This window comes from Amborella trichopoda, chromosome 10 (assembly GCF_054954075.1).
Source record: "Amborella trichopoda isolate Santa Cruz 75 chromosome 10, AtrichopodaSantaCruz75HAP2 v2.0, whole genome shotgun sequence".
Lineage (NCBI taxonomy): Eukaryota > Viridiplantae > Streptophyta > Magnoliopsida > Amborellales > Amborellaceae > Amborella > Amborella trichopoda.
The window spans coordinates 42393380-42412911 of NC_142345.1; the positions used below are offsets into that span (position 1 = coordinate 42393380).

The following is a 19532-nucleotide window of genomic DNA, read 5'->3' on the forward strand; positions in this document are numbered from 1 at the left end:
CAAACTATCAAAATGATTTTAACATGTTTTATAACTATCTTAATATTTTTGGATGTTGGACATTCGAAAATGTGACTACAAATTTATGGAGTTTCATAGTTATGTTTTCAGATGTTGAACATCAAAAAATGGTTTCGAATGTTGGACATCTGAAAATATGACTGCGAAATTCTAGAAAGCTTTTAAAATTTCGGATGTCCGAAAATAAAACATTATGCTAAGTAGAAGGAAATTTTAGAGCAAAAATTATCGGTTAATCAAAAATCGAAATTTGAGAAAGTTATCCTAAAAACCCTTCAATTCGGTTGTTCAACACTCGAAAAGGGTACAATCGTCTTTTTTTTAAATTTGTGTTATGAAAGGTAAAAAATGGACAGACATATAATAACAGAAATTATTCAGTACATTCGTAATAACGTAAAATATAACGGATATATGTATAATTTTCCCGTAATATTTTTAGCATGATGACTTTGTACAGCTTTGCATAGATTGTATAAGGAGAACACAACCAAATCTGGAGAGCGTTGGAAAGCTGAACCATAGATTGTAATCACTCAAACTTTAAGGCTTGTATATCCAAGGATTTTAGAATGACAATTGAAAAATACATGAAAACGATATAGTCAAAAGTCATTTTTAAATAGAGAAAGTATTTTATGGTAAAAATCTAAGTTCACTGTTAGAGTTATACATCATTCCACTCCTAGGCCACCCGCTAAACAAGGCTCCCTGACCTTTCAAAGTTGGGATCTTTAGCCATGGGTCGATCCCTTGCTCCCACTTCCTCCACCACTCCTTCCTACTCTAACTCCTAACAATTATGGCTCATTTGGAAGTTGTTCAGAAAATTCTAAGGGCTATGATTGCACAACAATGATATAGATCCTAATATGGTCTTGGTGCACCTTTGGTTGAGAATAGGTCCTACAGAACAGTGTATTGGGGTCTATAAAAAACTAAAAGGTTAAATTATTAGCAAAACGGTATTGCTATAAATTATAGCGTTATAAATTATATGGGGACTTATTTTCTAGTAGCGGGATTCACATTCATTTGGATCATCTATAGCACTGGTAGCATATTATGATTTAGAGTTGTTTCAAATAGATCCCAAAACAACCTTTTTAGATGGAGAAGTTTGCGTGCACACTATGAAACACCTAGCGGGGTATGTTTAGATAAAGAAAGTTATACATGGTCTACAGCAATCATTTAGCCAATGACAAAAATTTGTTGTCTGGCCTCTTAGGCACACTAGGAGCTATCCGAACTGAGTAGATGTAGGTGGCGCCCCATTCAGATGTGGACTAAGCCCTAAGGTTGTCTAGGTGGCCAGATGAGCCATGGGCCAACCAATCAATGGCCCTGAACCGGATCCTGTAGAGTATTGATGTTGAATGAACCATATAAAAAATGACCCTCAGTCGGGGCCTCCAAGTGTTTGACATGAGCCATCTCTCTCTCTCACACACACACACACATTAGTGTTTCAAAAAGCCCTAGGCGACGCCCAAGCGGCCATGGGGGTCCAGGTGGGCGCCCAGAACTTGGGTAACCCAGTTGAAAAAAAAGAAAAAAAACTAAGACCATAATCCCAGTATTTTGATAATCCATGAGACCATAATCTATATTTTTCATACAATGCTAAAACAGTAAAACCATACAAGCATACACTGATAGTCTGATACACTATAGACTCTACACACAAAAGTTAGATAGTAGAACTAGAAACTACAAACTATAAATAAGAACAAGAAATATACAGAAATTCAAAAAATATACAGACAAAATAGTCAACACTCAACACAACAGTCAACGATCAATATTCAACACCAAGAGTCTTCAGTCATCACTATCATCATCATAAAGAATAGGGTCAACTTTATCATATGCATCAGAATTGAGGCCAACATCATCAGAGTCATCTCTCTCTTCAATATAATGCTCATCCTCCTCTGTTTATTCTAAATTTGCGTCTTCCTCCTCTTCATCTGCCTCCCTCTTACTAGTATGTGCGCATGAGGTTCTAGGAGTCTTGGCTGCTCTACCATTTTGTATCTTTTTGTGCTTCCCTGAACTCAAGAACATTTTTACACAAGGCAACATCCCCTTTAATACCGACAAGGTGTTTTTTAAACCGGTAAATGCCCCCATTAGTATCTTTTCCTCTATAATTACATTTAATACAATTTTTATCATTCGGATTCGAGTTAGAACCATACTTCCAACTCGGATCACCACTACTATAAGAACTTGGAGATAGATATTTATGTAGAACAAAGCTCATTTTCATTAATTTTTTTTTTTTTTTTGAAAATTAATAAGTTGTCTAATCTTATCCTGAATAGCTTTAAAAACGTTTTTACAAGCAGCAACATTCTCTTTAATACCAGCAAGGTGTTTTTTGAATCGGTTAATACTCCCATTGGTATATTTTTCACAGAAATTACACTTTATACAATTTTTATTGTTTGTTTTTGGGTTATAACCATACTTCCAACCTATATCACTTTTTCTAGAAGTAGCAGAAATTTTATCGCTTGGATTTGGATTATAACCATACTTCCAACCCGGATCACTTTTTCAAGAAGTAGTAGAAATATATCTATTCAAATGACAAGGATTTTGTTCTTGTTTTTGTTTTACAAAACTCATTTATTGCTTAATCTCCTCTCTGATAGCTTTAGGAACATTTTTATAAGGGACAACATCCCCTTTAATATCAGCAATATGCTTATTAAACCAGTTTATTCTCCCATTCGTATCTTTTTCATAAATATTGCATCTAATGTAATTTTTGTTATTTGGATTATGGTTATATTCATATTTCTAACCCGTATATCTATTTTGACTATATCTTGAAGAAGACATCTCAAAATAAAACAAATAATTTAAAAAATAAGTTTTTGCACTTACTTTGATTGCTAGAACTCCAAACTCACAGTTTTGAGGTGTTTTCTAGTGCTAAAATAATAAAAAACACCTTCTAATAAGATTATAAATCTCCAAAACTAAATCAAATCTACCTGGGTGATGTTTGGATCCGTTTTTCGTAACTTTAAAAAGTATTTTGATCTAATGAAAGTCACAAAATTTAGTTTTTTTAATATTTTTCTCTCTTTAAAATGGGTTATTGTGGGTTTAGGTTTGAAATGAATTTAAAACCCATCTTTCAAACCCTATATGTTTTAAAAAAAATCAATATAATTTTTTTTAAAAAAATATATGCTCCTAGGCCGCAAGCTCAAGGCTGGACGTCTACCTAAGCGAGTTCCGTACCGCCTACGAATTGAGCGATCCGCATTTTGAATTACTTACATACACGTAGACTTATATGCTCGTCTATCTACGTAAAGAGAAAAGATGCCCTCCAAGCGTTTGATGTGAAACCCCTCTTTGGTTTCAGACTCATATGCGCTCTCTCTCTCTCTCTACATATGAGAAGAAGAAAAAGAAGAAGACAAACTCCAAGTGTTTAGTGCGAGGCTTCTCTATATATATATACGGGAAGAACAAAAGGAAAGAATAAATCCAAGTGTTCAGTGCGAGGCCTCTCTCTCTCACATGCCCATATTCTTTCTCTTCATACACGAAGAAAAGGAGGATGACCTCCCGGTGTTCGATGCGAGGCCCCTCTTTCTGTGTCTTTCTCTCTCCCTCACGGACTGATATGCTATCTTTCTCTCTACATATAAGATGGAAAAGAAGACAGCCTCACAGTGTTCGATGACAGCCGTATCTCTCTCTCTCTCTCTCACCACACACATTCCGGACCCATATCCTCTCTCTACATATAAGAAAAAGAAAAAGCTGAAGACGACCTCCAAGTGTTCAATGTGAGCCCCCCCTTTACATACTTATATTCTCTCTCTCCCTCTCTACACATATAGAAAGGAAAAAAAGAAGAATACGACCTTCAAGGGTTCAAGGCAGGGCAACACATACACACGGGCTCTCGCTGTCTCTCTCTTTACATATAAGGTAAAGAAAAAAAAAAAACAAAGGAAAACGATGGCCTCTTGTGTTCGATGCGAACTCTCTCTATATATATCTAAGAAGAAGAAAAAAAACAGTCTCCAAGTGTTTGATACGAGATCAAACATGCATGTGGCGCACACACATACACGCCCATGCACTGTGTGTGTGTGGAGATATGGCAAATCCCCCACCACCCAATAATAATAATAATAATAATTTGGGCCGCCCATGTACCTGAGCACCTGCCTAGAGGTCGAATTTGCCATCTTGAGCACTACATCGAGGTAGTAGTATCAATTTTTGATAATATAATTACAGAAATTGGTTATGTAGACAACAAACTGGAACACTGTGTATGTATGTGGACTAGTGGGATTAGTTTGGTCATTTTAGCATTGCATATAGTTGATATTGTGTTAGTTGAAAATGATATTGGCGTAATAAATAATAATAATTTTGTCCTAGTTCCTACTTTAAGATGATAGACATGGAAGAAACATCCTTTGTTCTAAGCATTGAGATAACAAGAGAGATGTTCTGGACACTTTGTTTGTTTCTAAAAAAGTACATGAATGACACTTGAAGAATTCCAAGGTGAAAAATTGTGAACCTATAGATACACCTGCATGTAAAGGATTAAAACTATCATACAAAATGAGTTCATCCAATGATAGTGATAAAACTAATATGGAGCAAGTCCCATGTGCTGAATCTGTGTATTGTATTATGTATGCCTTGCTGTGTACAAGGCTTGAATTGAGTTACTCGGATGGTGTTATGGTTATAGAATGACTCATTAGTGAGCAATATAAGGAATATTTAGGTATGTGTAGATAATCAAATACTATTAATTATGTTTTCAGGCTGATAATTTAGAGATTAGCATGTACTCATGCGAATTTTGCAGGATACCTAGATTATAAAAATCTACATCTTGAACATCTTGACATGCATTCCTCTTTGGAGGTAGACGTGTTTTTTGGTCAAGCTAGGAATAAGGTTTTGTTGCTTGGTACACTATGAAGCCAAATATGTTGCTTCTCGCATAACTACTAGTTGCATCCTCTGAATCAAATGCTTTATAGAGGATTTAAAGCTGGATATAGCTGAAGGAGGACTTTATATATTTTGTGTCCATGTCGTCATCTCATCGGTTAACAATGGAGCAGATAGCTCCAAGGGTTGATATATTGAAGTATAAGATCATTATATATTTGTGAGATTATTCTAAGGATGAAGTAACTGTGAGTTGCTCACTTTAAGCTAATGTGATTGCAGACACTTTTAGAAGGCGTGAACTCCAGAAATGCTTTCATTGCATGTGAGCTTGATGGGGTTTAGAGTTGTCTAGGTCAAAAACTTCTAAAACATTTGGTCATGAGAATGACGGTTATCTTCTGGACTTAAAACCACAACTGCTTTAGGCACTTCTCTTGCTCAGATTTTCACCAAGATTAGCACCCATGTTGTTTTTACCGTTCCTTGTGCCTCCCTTTGGACACCACCTGAACCCAGCCAATCCAAACTAAAATTTTACTGCTGCTCCCTGGGACCAGCAGCTATAGGAGGCATTGTCAGAGACAAGGATGGTTCCACACTTTTCTCTTTCTCTAGATATATCGGGTATGCCGCACGCTGATTCCAAAACACTAAGGCTCTTATGCTCCTTGAAGGTCTAAGGGATTTCAATCCTACTTGGATTCTAGTTTGGTTATTGAAGGGGGCTCCAAAAACATTATAGCGTCGGCCTCAAGATCATTAGTTTGTCCTTGGAGATTAGAATATGTTTTTGATAGAATGTTCCATATTTGTAGGCCTATGCGCGTCTAATGGAGACATACTGGCGCATTCCCACTCAACAGCATTTTGAGATGACACACAAGGAATCTTTTTGGCACCTTTTTGAGCATTTGGTTCCTTTTTCCATGTTATATCAAGAGCTCAGTTAGGGTAGGTTTGATTTTTGGTAGACACGGTTTTCAAAACAGTGTCTTCCAATACTGTAAAACTTCTCTATTATGTTTAATAAGGAAGTTTTATAGTAAAGTAGATACCGTGATATCCCCTTGCCATATGTTTAAGGCTAAAAAGTGGATAATGCCTCTTCCATAAGAGACCCATGGAACTTGGGGTATCCACTTCCCTAGAGATAAAGTTTCCAAAATTGCGTCTTCTAGAAATCAAACAGTATTTTTTGAGCTACCAACCTCACCCCCCCTCTCTTATTTGTATAGAGCACCCTTGTGGTGGTTTTTGTATAGAGCACCCAGGCTGTAGGTTGCCTAACTTTTGTTTATATTCAGGATTCACGAAAAGTTTTACATTTGCTGCCTACCTAACATAATCCATTTCCTTTACCCAGTCTTGGGATGGGTTAAGGAACAGTTTGAGGCGCTCACCCCTCTTAAACCATAAGGACATTATTGTAAGTAGTGAGAAAAGATATGAGGACTTACGACTTCATTGAGGCATGATCCTTGATACAGTAGAATGACAGACCAGAATTTGTGTAGCCGTTCCCAAATAGTTGGGAAAAGACTATGATGATGATGATGATACTCTTTCCCTTAATACAAATTTCAACTTCACAAAAAAAAAAAAAGAGCAGTTGGTCAAGAGAAGTAAAACCACAATAGGATAAGAAACCCTTTGACAAGATCGTATATGTAAATCCACAATAGAAATATAACTGCAGTAGCATGAAAAACATCACGATGAGAATATATTCATAAAGAGTAAATCCACTTAGTGGCAATAGACTTTCTCATGGCCAAGTGGAAGGTTTTGGCAAATGTGTGTAATTAATGCGTGCAAACATGAGTTGTTTTTTGTTTTATTAAAGCTTTTGGAAAAAAAAAAAAAAGATTATATAGTTATTTCTTATTTAAGAATGGCTTTCTAAAAAGAGAAAATCATTTTTAAAAATACCAATTTGTGGAGGATCATTTTCTGAAAGATTACTAGGAGATCTAAATGATGGAACAATAACCCTCTACAAAAGAGGGTTGAGTTGGGTCAAGTAAGCACCATAAATTCTTTACCGGGTATATTCCGGCAAAGCTGGATCTCTACAACATATAGTCTTGCGACATTGCTTTCTATACAATCAGATCCTTTTGAAAATTTGTTTATGCTTATTCTGATTTCCTTCAGTTATCATGTTATGGGTCAGAAGTTATACTCTCTTGGGGTAGAGGGAATGTTTCCATCAGTCAAGGGCATCAAATGCACGCATTGTCTTTATAGAGTTCAATTACAATAGCAAACTTTATGCAGTTCTGCTGCTATTCATCTTTTTGTTTTGAAATTCCTAACTTTTTTAAGGATCATTTTCCTAAGGCTTGCTGAATACTCTTGAACCTTATTTTCCACGAACAATTTGGTAGACAACTAGAAATTATTGGAACTGCTGTTTGCCCTTCAGTTGCAGATCGAACAAGAGATAATTAACATGTAGGATGCATAATCTATGCTCTTTTGACAGTTAGATTAGCAAATATGACTTCAAATTTATAACTAGTTCTATCAAAATTTAATAGTTGAATGGAAGCTGTGGCATATACACCACCATCTCTTGCTTTTTTAATGACTAAATTTAGCTCGTCGACCTCCTTAGTTGCAGGTGTGAATGGAGGGCGTCTAGCATTTCAACTGGTAGGTTGTGGATATGGATGCTGCTTTACTCGTTTTGAAGGTATGCTACTTTATAGACTTGATGATTCATTTTGTATTTATAGCTATATGATTTGTATCAACGTTTTGAGCCCCATTATTTTGTGTTTAGATTTCTCTCTTTTAGCCAGAAGTTTGGAGATGAAGGCCTATTTTCCAAAGGGAAAGTCTACATGAGAAGGTCATGATTACCCCCAAACTGTAAGATGTGGAATGGTATGGGAAGGTTATGATCACCCCTAACTAACTATAAGAGGTGGAACGCCAGGGGTGTACCATTCATTGACTGTGGTCCAAGTCGGAGAAATTTTTATTGAACTTTCTTATAAGGAATGGCACGACCTTACCTGCCTGATTTCATGTTTAGTGGTTAGGGATGAATGCGACTTTTTTGTACCAAAATTGGATGGCTTGTAGCCTAGATTACCATTTTTGTATGGTGATGAAGAATTTTCTTTTTTGATACTGGCGATGAAGAAATTGGTGATGAAAAGAGATCATGTTCATAAAAAGAACTGGGAAAAGAGAGACAAGATCTATGGGGTAATTTTATTTTCTCTATGGCTGTGATGATCATTACTTAGGACTGAGCTTGACTGCATGAGCTAGAAATCGAGAAATATAGAGAATTTAGTTCAAATGGGAAATGTTACAAATAATTTCAAAGGGGAAAACTCACAGAGAAGAGAGAGGGAGGGAGGGAGGGAGGGAAATATGGAGAGAGAGAGAGAGAGTCTATTTCAATTGGGTAGAGAGAGATAGAGATGAAACCACAGAGAGAGAGAGAGGGGATGGACATAAAGCCACCCAATGAGGGTTACAAATTATTTCAAATGGAAAACGTAGAAACCAGAGAGAGGGATAGAGGGAAAGCCACCCAATGAGGAAAATAATAAGATAGAATTGCTAGAAGACTTTATGTTCCTCAAGTATAGTGTAGATTTACTCCCTTTGGTAAAATCGAATGTAGGAATCATTTTAGGATCCCAAATTTTGGGGATAAGACCTTTTCACCCAAAATCCAACCTCATAATATTATTATTATTGGAATTGAATTCTGTACTGGAAGAAAATAATGTCTCAAGATTGAGCAAAGGTCATGTAATTTTTGAAGAGTGAGATCCAAGTATCATAAAACTCCAAATTCGAATTTTTTCTTTTGAAAAAAATCATTTAAGACTTTTTTTTTTCAAGGGTACCGATAGCAATTTGTAATTTATTCTTTTATTGCAATTAGTTTATGAGTTCACGATGTTATATCACCAAAATTTAGGATCTTAAAATATCTTGTACATGGGATTTTCCTTGAGGAAGTAAATAGACAGAATACTCTCTTGTGAGAATGAAATCTTGTAGGTATACTTAATGGATGAGGTTTCTATAAGGTGCCCATCTTATGACATGCCTCTAAAATTTGTCGGAAGTCGTAGTTTTGGAGTCAAAAACTTTTTGATGGTTTGAAAATCCATGTTTAAAATTCTCACAACGGTGCATATTGAGCACATATATAAGCATTTGAATTCATGAAAATAGATGGTTCAAATAACTTCAATCTAGATGGAATGGTCTCTCTCCTATTGGCCATTTCAAGCTTAATATAGATGGCTCTTCTATCGACAACTATGGAGCTACTGGACTTTTCATTCTTCTGAGATTCATATTGCCACAAACCTCAAGGTTAAGTGGCACATCCCTCCACCCCAATCCCAAATGCATGGTCTCTCCCACCCACATGATATTTTAAACTCAATATCGATGGCTCGTCCGTTCGCAACCCAAGTACCGCGGGATGTAGGGGGATCATCAGAGTTGACACAGGTGGCTTCGTAGTGGCCTTTGCAATCCCTCTTGGAATCAGCTCCAATGGATCGAGGTAGCCTTTGCCATCCCTCTTGGAATCAGCTCCCATGGATCGAGGTAGCCTTTACGATCCCTCTTGGAATCAGCTCCAATGGATCGAGGTAGCCTTTGCAATGCCTCTTGGAATCATCTCCAATAATGCCGCAAAGTTTCATGCCTTGGATCGAGGTATCTTTATGATGCATGAGATAGATTGTCGCCCTCTTATCATTGAGAGTGACTCCAAATTGCTAGTTGACTCCTTAACCTACTACAACTCTCCCCCATGGAGGCTTCACATCCTCTTGTCCAACTGTAGGGCTAAGCTCTACTCCTTTGCAGATCACGAATGACAGGTATTGCATATAATTCGGGAGGCGAATCTGATTGTTGATTGCCTTGCTAAGCAAGCGGCATCCATGGTGCAAGCCACAGTTTGGCAGGCCCCGTCCCCTTGATTTTGTCACTCCCTTCATTTCATGGGATAATGCCCATGTCCCTCTTGAAAGGCATGATTAATTTCTCGCATTTGTTTTCCTTTTTATTGTAACCTTTTTTCTTGTGTTCTTTAATAAAAACAAAACGGCTAAAGGCTTTTATCCCCTTTGATTTACCCATAAAAAAAAAAAAAAAAACCATAGAGTTGTAGAGGCATCATAAAGAATGATGAATGAGGCTTTATAGCTGCTTTTGCAGCACAACTAGGTATCAACTCGATAATGTTGTTGGAGGTATCATAAGGAATGATGAATGAGGTTTTATAACTGCTTTTGCAGCTCCCCTGGTCTCAACTCGATAATGTTGCTGAATTCCATGCTTTGCAATTGGGCATCTCTTTGGCAAAAGAACTCAAAAATCTATACCTCTCATCATTGAAAGCAATTCCGAATTACTTGTGGAATCCTTGAAACAAAGCTACAAGCCTTCATGAAAGCAACATCTAGTTTCAACCAAACAAAGCAAACCTCTCCTTCGCAAATCACCAATGGCAGATATCTCTCACACACAGGGAGGCTAATAGGGTTGCCGACTATTTTGTAAAGAAGACTATAGCCATGATAGAGGCAAACAATCTGGCGTGCTCATCCCCGGGATGAGTTAAGATCCTTTGTTGCTATTTGATGTTGCCAATGTTCCCCTCACAAGGGTGCAAAATGCTAATCTTATATCTTTTTATTTCTTGTAATAAAATATGTACGGCTCAACATCTCCATTGATTTACCCAAATAAAAAAAAAAAAAACTCTTTACAATATATATTATTTTTTGACTTGAAACTTTTTTTTTTTATTTACATTAGTACATCTTGAAGTTGAGATGATGAAATATAAAGTTTTCAAACTTTAGAGTACTATTTTCTATGAGATTTGCGAGGTGCAACCTCATATAAATTTTTTTCACATTTAATAATATCCTTTCCTCCTAAGGGTGGAAATGGGTCGAGCTTTGTCCGGCCCAGTATCGGCGCTAAAAAGGAAAAGGAGCGTCAGGCCGGCGCTATCCTTAGCCCTCACCCTCTGACCACAATTTATAACCCAGGCTTTTTTTTTGTTTTAGAACCGGGCCAACTGGGCTCAGTATGCGGCCCGGCCATGGTTATCTCTAAACTTATATCCTTCCCTCTTTTACTAATTGCCTGCACTGCATGATGACATGGCAAAATCCCCACATCCCCTCTCTCATATCCACGTTCCACCTACTCATTCGTTTTCGTGTAGGCCCCAACCCATTCATCCTAATCGACGGCCAGAATTAAATATGCGATTCTTGTGAGCGACAGATCCTGTCCGTCGATTCTTACAATAATGGCTCCCCACTTTGCCTTCTCCATATATGGGACCTTTCTATTTTTCTCCGGTTTGAAATTTCTTTTTTTTTCTCTTTTGCAGAGAGAGAGTGAGGAGAGATAGGGTCTGAAGCTAGAGAGAGAAAGCGAGGAAGCCCCTTCCTATCGGCCGTATCTCCTCTGTATACATGTCGGTATGTACACCGTTTACAGTACCTCTCCTTTGCACTTCTTTTTTCCTGTTTTCCATCTCATTTTCCCTTTTTTCCCTTTTTTTTTCTCTGCATAAGTGGTTATTTTGGATTCTTTCTACGTAAAAGCACGGTTCTTTTGAATTATATGCTTTCCTTGTTTTTTTTTTTTTTCCATTTTCTGAAACGTCTTTGACCATATGTTTTCGGCTTACGTTTCATGTTTTTGCCCTTTCCCTGTGTGAATGGATGATATTGGATAATTTTCATTGTATCTTGTAGTTCCTTTTGGATTTTTTTGGTTTTCTTGTCATTTTTGTCTTTTTTTTTGAAATTTCACACGTATCTATTCCTTTTCCTGACATATGGATTGTTTTTCGATCATTTATTTATTCCCTTGCAAATTTTCATGGATTCTGCTTTTTTTACATTTTAATTTAATCCAATTTCCTGTTTTCCTCTTGACGAATGGATGCCTTTGATCATTTATTTATTCCCTTGCAAATTTTCATGGATTCTGCTTTTTTTACATTTTAATTTAATCCAATTTCCTGTTTTTCCTCTTGACGAATGGATGCCTTTGATCATTTATTTTGTTTCAGAATCATTGATACAATTTAATTTTCTGTTTTCAGGATGTGTTCTTGGATCATTTTCTGATTTCCTAAATAATCTCTATGGGTTTCTGTTTTTCAAAATTTGTTCTTTTTTGTCTTCTCATTTTTCCAAAACTCTTTGTAGTTGTAGCATCAATTTATTGGGATATTTGAGTCTAGTCAATGGACACACTCACAACCACTTGATTCAAAATCTGATGGACAAGAGTGATTGTGACCTCCTTGTAAGTAAATGGTCTCTTTGCAAATTATTTATTTCTATGTTTTCATTGTATTCCTTATGTCATCTTATAAGATAATTGACTTTCATATCTATATATATATATATATATATATATATATATATATATATATATATATATATACACATATACATATACATATATATTTTTTGCATTTTTAATCGTGTTCAACTCCCTCTGACTTTACTTTTATCCCAATTTCGTTTCCCAAGTTTCCCTGTTTTTACAGTTTTCTATAGATAACTGAATATCTTGATAATTTGCAGTAATCCGATCCAATGAATCGAGGATTAATTCAATTTCTGTGTTCTTGTGTTTCCTTTCCATTTCTTTGTGTCTACTTTTGCGCATTCAATTTCTGTGTTCTTGTGTTTCCTTCCCATTTCTTTGTGTCTACTTTTGCGCATTCAATTTCTGTGTTCTTGTGTTTCCTTCCCATTTCTTTGTGTCTACTTTTGCGCATTGACGAGATACTGTTGAGAGCTTCTACATTGCATTCCAATATTAGTCCCAGTGGATTCTATTGACTACCTTTCTTTTAGAGGTTTTCGCAATCGTTTCGTGCATAATTTGTCTTCATCTTCTGTAGATTTGGAATAGAATGTATTACTAAACAACAGCAATCTTTCTAGTTGATTCTGTTGATTACAGTGTTGTGTGTTTTTCCTACTCATTTGATAAGTTTGCTGGTTTTGATAATAAATTGACTCCTGGTAAATTGTCCCGAATTGTTGTATGAAACTGTCATATTATCATTGTCTTGGGCATTCAATCCTATGTATGTAATGATAAATATCAACATCTTTTGATAAAAATTTTGTAGGAGAGGGAATCTCATTGTTTGAGGCCTCATGGGGATTCTACAGAAAAATAAAAAAAGTTTCTCATATTTTGTTTTAGCAATGGAGTCTCATAATCCTATCATAGTAAAAATTTCTTATGTTGGAAGAAGTGTTGAGGATATTCATTGTGCAGATTTTAGTAACTTGAGTACTCCAATGCCTTTAATGTGATCTGGGGATTTGTTCTTTGTTTTAAAGACGTGTATCCTTGGAAAATGGATATTCATGCAAACAAATCTATCCTTATTTAAGAGTTCCAGGGATTTGATGATTGTTGGCCAGTTTGAAGGTTAAATAGTTTGTCTGATTATTGTCAAATATACAAACCCCAGCACGCCCCAAACCAAAAAAAAGCTCCTGCCACTTCAGTGGAATAGCTTGATGAGGCCTCCTTGGGGTGTGGCATACTCATTGGCTTCTTAATAATTATATTATTTTTATTTCATTGCCGTTTAGATGGAATTTTCTGGGAAAATGATTACCCCTCTTGTATCTTTACCCTGTCTAATGTAGTTTAAGTTATCTATATTGGCATAGGAGGCATAATTGAAGACGTGGATAGATTTGTGATTGCTATTCTTATCTATATCATTGTGAGCTTTTTGTGCACACTATGATGTAGAACCTATGTAATCGGACCCCGTAGAAGTGTATAGACCTTTGGTATGCTTGTATCGAGATAAAAGAGGTGAAATTAGTGCTAAGTTTGAAGTCCTAATCGAATTGTGTTTCATCTATATACATGCCAAAGTCCTAGTCTTTGCAAAGTCTTATCATACCCATTTTTGAACTTCTAAAACAATCAAAAAAACTTTCTATTCAACTGGAAGATATTTGGAAGTGTCCTAATAATGGAAGATATTTGTAAGTGTCCTAATAATGGAAGATATTTGTAAGTGTCCTAATAATGGAAGATATTTGTAAGTGTCCTAATAATGGAAGATATTTGTAAGTGTCCTAATAAAAAAAGCTTTCTATTCAACTGGAAGATATTTGTAAGTGTCCTAATCAATTTAGGAAAGAACTTTGGTTTCTAGAGGCACCATCTCTATATCCATCACAACTAGGAAGTGATTAAATAAAGACACACTGCAATGCAGGAAACCATTCAAAAAATAAAAAGGAAACAAATCACAGTTAACATTATTAAAAATAAATAAATAAAAAGGAAACAAATCTTAACCTAATTGCACAGTTGTCCACCTACACTCGGAGGTCCTCCTGTGGACCCATGCTTCATACAGAATCTCTGTAGGATTCATTTGGGATGCTTTGTGGGACCACTTTGGCATGCCATCTTTTGGCTGCCTTGGGTGCTCTGTCATCATATTATCTCTCTGATTTTGTAATTTGTATTATGCAAATCCGATACATGACCGTTAATTGCTTTTGTGAGGCAAATTTTAAGCCATGTAAATTTGACACCTTTGCAAGCAAGAGGTATATAGGTTACTATTTGTCTAGTGCTGCATTTGTATATGTTGCATCAGTGTTTTTAGACAAGGAATTGGTTTGGACTCACCAGGGTCCCGAGGCCGAGTTAGCCACCGAATTGGCGGAGTTTAAGGTCCAACTGAGCCTATTGTTTGGGAAAATAACAAAGGAGGACTTGACACTTCGGAGACTTGCCCGAGTTTTGTGATTTTTCTCTTGATTCGCCAGGTCCCAATGAGTGCCTTCTCAGGAGAGTCCTAAGTTGGCGCAACCTTTTTTTAATCACTGTGTTGCATCTTATAAAATTAGTGATAAAAAAACATGAAACCAAGAGTATGGTTCTGGCATGAAGTAAAGATAAATAGCATTGTTAATATGATTTATGTTGAAAATTAACATGATACTGTAACAAGTGCAGTCATCAGCCCTGAAATGTAAGGTGTCATATAAAGGGAACCAAATAAAAATAATAATAGAATATTTTGAGTAAAAATGACCAACATACCGCTGAATGACAATAAATATTAATTTTAAATAAAAATATAAAGAAATTGAAAATTGAAATTGTTTTGTAGCCCTTAGGTGAGGCTAGGTTCAATATGAACCGTTGAAGGGTACTTGTGCACCCTTCTAGCATCCAGATACTGTGGACAGTATACCACCCCTTGAAAAAATTATATAAAAAGTAGGAAATTAATGATATATATTGTTGTGAGCTACTGCAGCAAAAGACTTTACATAAAGCGCACGCAACTCATGACGGTCTATGTATTTTCTCAATCTCTTCATTGTTTTTATTAGGCATATTCGATGGCTTGACCTATCATATGAATATCCATGTGGTTGAGGTTTTTCTTTCTCAAACAAATTCATGATGTTATTGTCATTTTTTCATTTACAACTGCAGGATAAAGGTGGGCCACTGCCAAAATTTGGTGAATGGAATGTTAATGATCCGGCTTCAGCTGAGAGGTTCACAGTGATATTCAACAAGGCCAGGGATGAGAAGAAGACAGGTGGCAACCCTCGTGGCCCTGAGTCCCCAGGCAAGGAGCATGGATCTTTTGCCAAGTCCAATTCTGTAAGCTTCTCATTTCACAGGATGAACACTCATAGAGTAATGATTGATATTGTTCTGGAGAGACCATGATCAAGAATTTGGAGATAAATACCTGTGTCATCAATTATAAAATAACAACTTTCGGGTGGGGTAGTATTCATGGCTTGTCTAGGCCAGGTTTGATATACTATTGGAAACCTGACGTGCTTTAGTTAAAAATAATGGCAAACGGTACAAGAGTATTGAGTTGGTAATTTGCTTTTAATAGTTGGGTAACAGAATAGCATTGACCATGGAGCTTCGGCTGAAAACCATGGGAGAGATGGGAGTAATTGAAAGAAATGGAAGTGTTGTCTGTCATTTGTCAAGGGAAGATGGGTAACTATTTGGCAGAACAGGAGTCTCTTGCTTAAAAACACAAGGAAAATCATAATCCATGGAAAAAATATATATTTTGCCTTCCCTCTTCTTTTCTTTTGGGAAGTCAATCTTTCTCGGAGAAAGGAAAGAAAAAAAGAAAAAAACAGTAGAGAACCTTTACTTTTGGTGTTCTAATTGTTGAAATGTGCATGAACTCAAGACACAAGGAGGACAGACTGGGCATGATGTGAATGTCGTCCTTGGAAGGACTTTAACCAAATGAACTGTGATTTCTTGGCCCATCTCTGACCGGATCCGGTCACTGGGGAGATATTCCTTTCCCAGTAATTGAATGAGAAGCTTTTGCCACAAGAACCACTCTCTCTCTCTCTCGCACATAGGTAGGGGGGGTCACTTTGGTCTGAAGTGACTTAGTAAAATCCTAGTTTACTTGTGTTTTCATGACATGGATTAGGTTTACTTAGCGCTTCAGAGTATTTAGAACATGGGTTAGGTCTACTTGGAGCTCCAGAAGATTTGGAGACTTCCTTTGGCAAGAAAAAATAACTGTACCCTCAAGTTTCACCTGGTCAAGTGGAAACTATGTTTACTCACCACGATGTAGTTCTTGTTTCCAGAAAAGTAAAAAATTAGTCTTGGGTAGTTTAGGGGTGAAGAGCATCTGTAAGGACCAATAGAGCTGTGTTTGACAAGCTAGAATAGAGATCTAGATCTAAGAATGGACAAGAATTGTTTTTGGTCAGGAGTGGTCGTGCATTAAGGAAAGAGTCCAAAGGTATGTGTAAGGTTTTGTGGAAGCAAGCATTCTATCGTAGTGTTCTAAATGTCACTGCGTGTGTGTGTTTGAGAGAGAGAGAGAGATCCACCTTAGTAGGCACTTTATCAACAAAGTGGCAGAGTCCCTGGCCATATATGCGCTCAGTTCCCTAGTAGACTTGTATTTCTATCCTGCAAGATTCATCTCTCTCTCTCTCTCTTTCTCTTTCTCTCTCTCTCTCTCTCTCATCACGTGCAGTGTGCTGCTGTTGTACACAAGCTTCCCACAGAAGCAGAAATTCAAATTCACACCCTCAGGCAAGTGACCCATTTAAAATGGTTTTCTTGATCTAAAATTTTGGGATCTATTTTGAGAATGGGGTTGGGGTCATGGTGATAGCACCACCCTAGTTAAAGTCTAGGCTTCCATTCTCACCTAACGCATTCAAAAAAATTTTTGGATCTATTTCAGTGATCTAATAGCACTAGATGAGTCCTTAAGATAAAAAAACAGAAGGATTTAAATACCCATCTATGGTTTTTCTTGTTGAAGTGAATATGTATTTTGCTCCTGCTAGACCATGTAAACTTTTTGGATAGGTAATTTGTAATTCACAATGCATGACATCTGAATGATACTAACATGTTCGTGTTGCCTGTGCAGAAGAAATGGTTTTGTTGCTTGCAACCCCACAAGGTGGAGTCGTGAAAAGGAGGATGATCTCACTTCTATCCGCACTTGTTTTTTGAGTCTTTGATGTGAATGCCCTTCCTTTACAAAATTTGACTCTTGTTGGTTTGCTGTGTTTCTCTTTCTACTTTCTCTCTCTCCCCCCCCTGTGGCTGCTTTTGTAATATATATTTATCATAGTGTATGATTGTCGTGGTGATAACAGACTTCAACTCGTAAGAATCACAGGAATCTTTCCTTTTTGGTGTTCTTTTTTTGCTCAGGGGAAAGAAGAAAAAGGAAAAAGAATATATAAATTATGTTTATTGTAAGAGCCCTGGATTCTTTCCATTACATTCTTCGAGTCATGCTCCTCTCTCAACTTTTTCATTGTATTCTGTGAGTGGTGCAGAGCGCGCACACACTTTCTCACTCATCCCTTTGTGTTTTAAAAGTTGGAACTTGGCTCGCACTTGGGTTCCATCTCCTTGTCTAATTCAGGAAGTTCAAAGTGGATTAAGTTAAAATAGTGAGAGAAGTTTATAAGACATGAACTATTTAACATTCTACTTATATATTTTTTATTTAATTTCAAAATACCCCATCAAAGAGACATCATGCGTAAGAATTGTGTGCTTGCGTGTGCCCAGATGAGAGATAGCAGCAAATGCAAATCAGATCTCATGCAGTGTCAGAGAGAGGAACGGGTGGTGTGTTTGAGTTGGGCAAAAAATGGCTTTGGAAGTTGGATCTTGCAAGGAAGTGGAACCAGTGGTTTTTATGGCCCCCATGGAAGCTGCCACTTTCACTTTTCAGCATCATTTCTAATGCGGGCGGAAAGGAAGCTGTGGCTTCTAAAACTTGTGCAGCTCTTCCCCTTATCAAGTGGGAAATTATTATAGTATCTAGAAGTGATGATTGAGGAAGCTGTAGCTTCCAGAAATCAATTGCACCAGGAATATTTGTGCCTCTGTATGTGGGAAAGAATTTTTCTCCCATTTGCCAATCTTAGACAAGCAAGACCTATGTCTTATTTCTTCCAATATCGCATCGTCTTCCTCACTATCAATCAACTCATCTTGGATCTTTCACTAAACTTGTTGGAAGTAGGATGGAAGGAAGCTTTTCCTTTGGTTCCCTAGAAATAGGTATCTGGGAGACTCATTTCTATGAAAACTAGGCATTTCCGTAGTTTGGATGCAATCTAGGATGGGATTTTAGTGTTCATGTGTATATCTATATCCACATTTTGATACTAAAATATGGAGATGAGCATTCTACCAAAATAATAATATAATAATTAATATATATTAATGTATTTATAATAATTACTATATTAATTATTATAATATGTATAATTAATTAATATGTTATAATACAGGTGTGATATTATAATATATAATATAAATTTATATTATAATAAAATAATATTATATAAGTATTATAAACAATGAGACTATTTACTTTTGATGTAGGGAGGTCACAATTGTTTACAACCACCCGATGTAAAATATGATAGCTTGAGTGTGTCACTTTGAAAAAATTTCTTTTGAACTTTGAGCTTGGTCAATGAAATAAATGTAGCCACTTAATTTCACATTTAATGGTCAAAAATTAATTGTGACCACCTTGTACCAAAGGTCAATTGTCTCATTACATACTTTCACTATTATATAATAATATTATTGTAATACAATAATATTAATACAATTAAAATAGTAGACAAACATCTTTCCGATCTCTTATTGAATGCTACCTAGTAGACACCTATATTTCAGGGGATGCGAATTCTATGATAGACACTCCCTTGTGGTATTGTATTGGTAATATTATTATAAGGGTGCGGTTTTCATAAGGATGTAACCTTAAACAACCCATTTACGGCGCACCTTCAAACTTTATCATAGCATATAATTTTGATGTAAGATATTCTTATGATTATCTCAAAATATATTTTTAAATCTAAATATAAAATTTTAAGCTCCAAAAATGATTAAAATCAAGTAGATCTATACACACATAAAAATTTTGAAAATGGACGATCTAGATAATATGTTGCAAG

General features: G+C 36.3%; 1 protein-coding gene and 1 long non-coding RNA gene across 4 annotated transcripts; both read left to right on the forward strand.

Annotated features, from left to right (window-relative positions):
- The first annotated feature begins 3251 nt into the window (after positions 1–3251).
- On the forward strand, positions 3252–8165 carry LOC110008420 (uncharacterized). Of its 3 annotated transcripts, none has more exons than XR_016042200.1 (3): positions 3252–3839; positions 7598–7675; positions 7766–8165. It is a non-coding gene; the product is annotated as an uncharacterized LOC110008420 (long non-coding RNA). The 3 variants fall into 3 exon arrangements; XR_002283307.2 differs by having other exon boundaries at positions 3264–3984; XR_016042201.1 differs by lacking the exon at positions 3252–3839 and adding an exon at positions 4006–4265.
- Positions 8166–11352: 3187 nt separating this feature from the next.
- Positions 11353–17802, forward strand: LOC18447611 (protein NOI4). Its single transcript, XM_011629967.3, has 3 exons — positions 11353–11471; positions 15511–15684; positions 17465–17802. The coding sequence occupies exons 1-3, from the start codon at positions 11466–11468 to the stop codon at positions 17507–17509; spliced, it is 225 nt and encodes a 74-aa protein (XP_011628269.1). The 5' UTR covers positions 11353–11465; the 3' UTR covers positions 17510–17802.
- The last annotated feature ends 1730 nt before the right edge of the window (positions 17803–19532 follow it).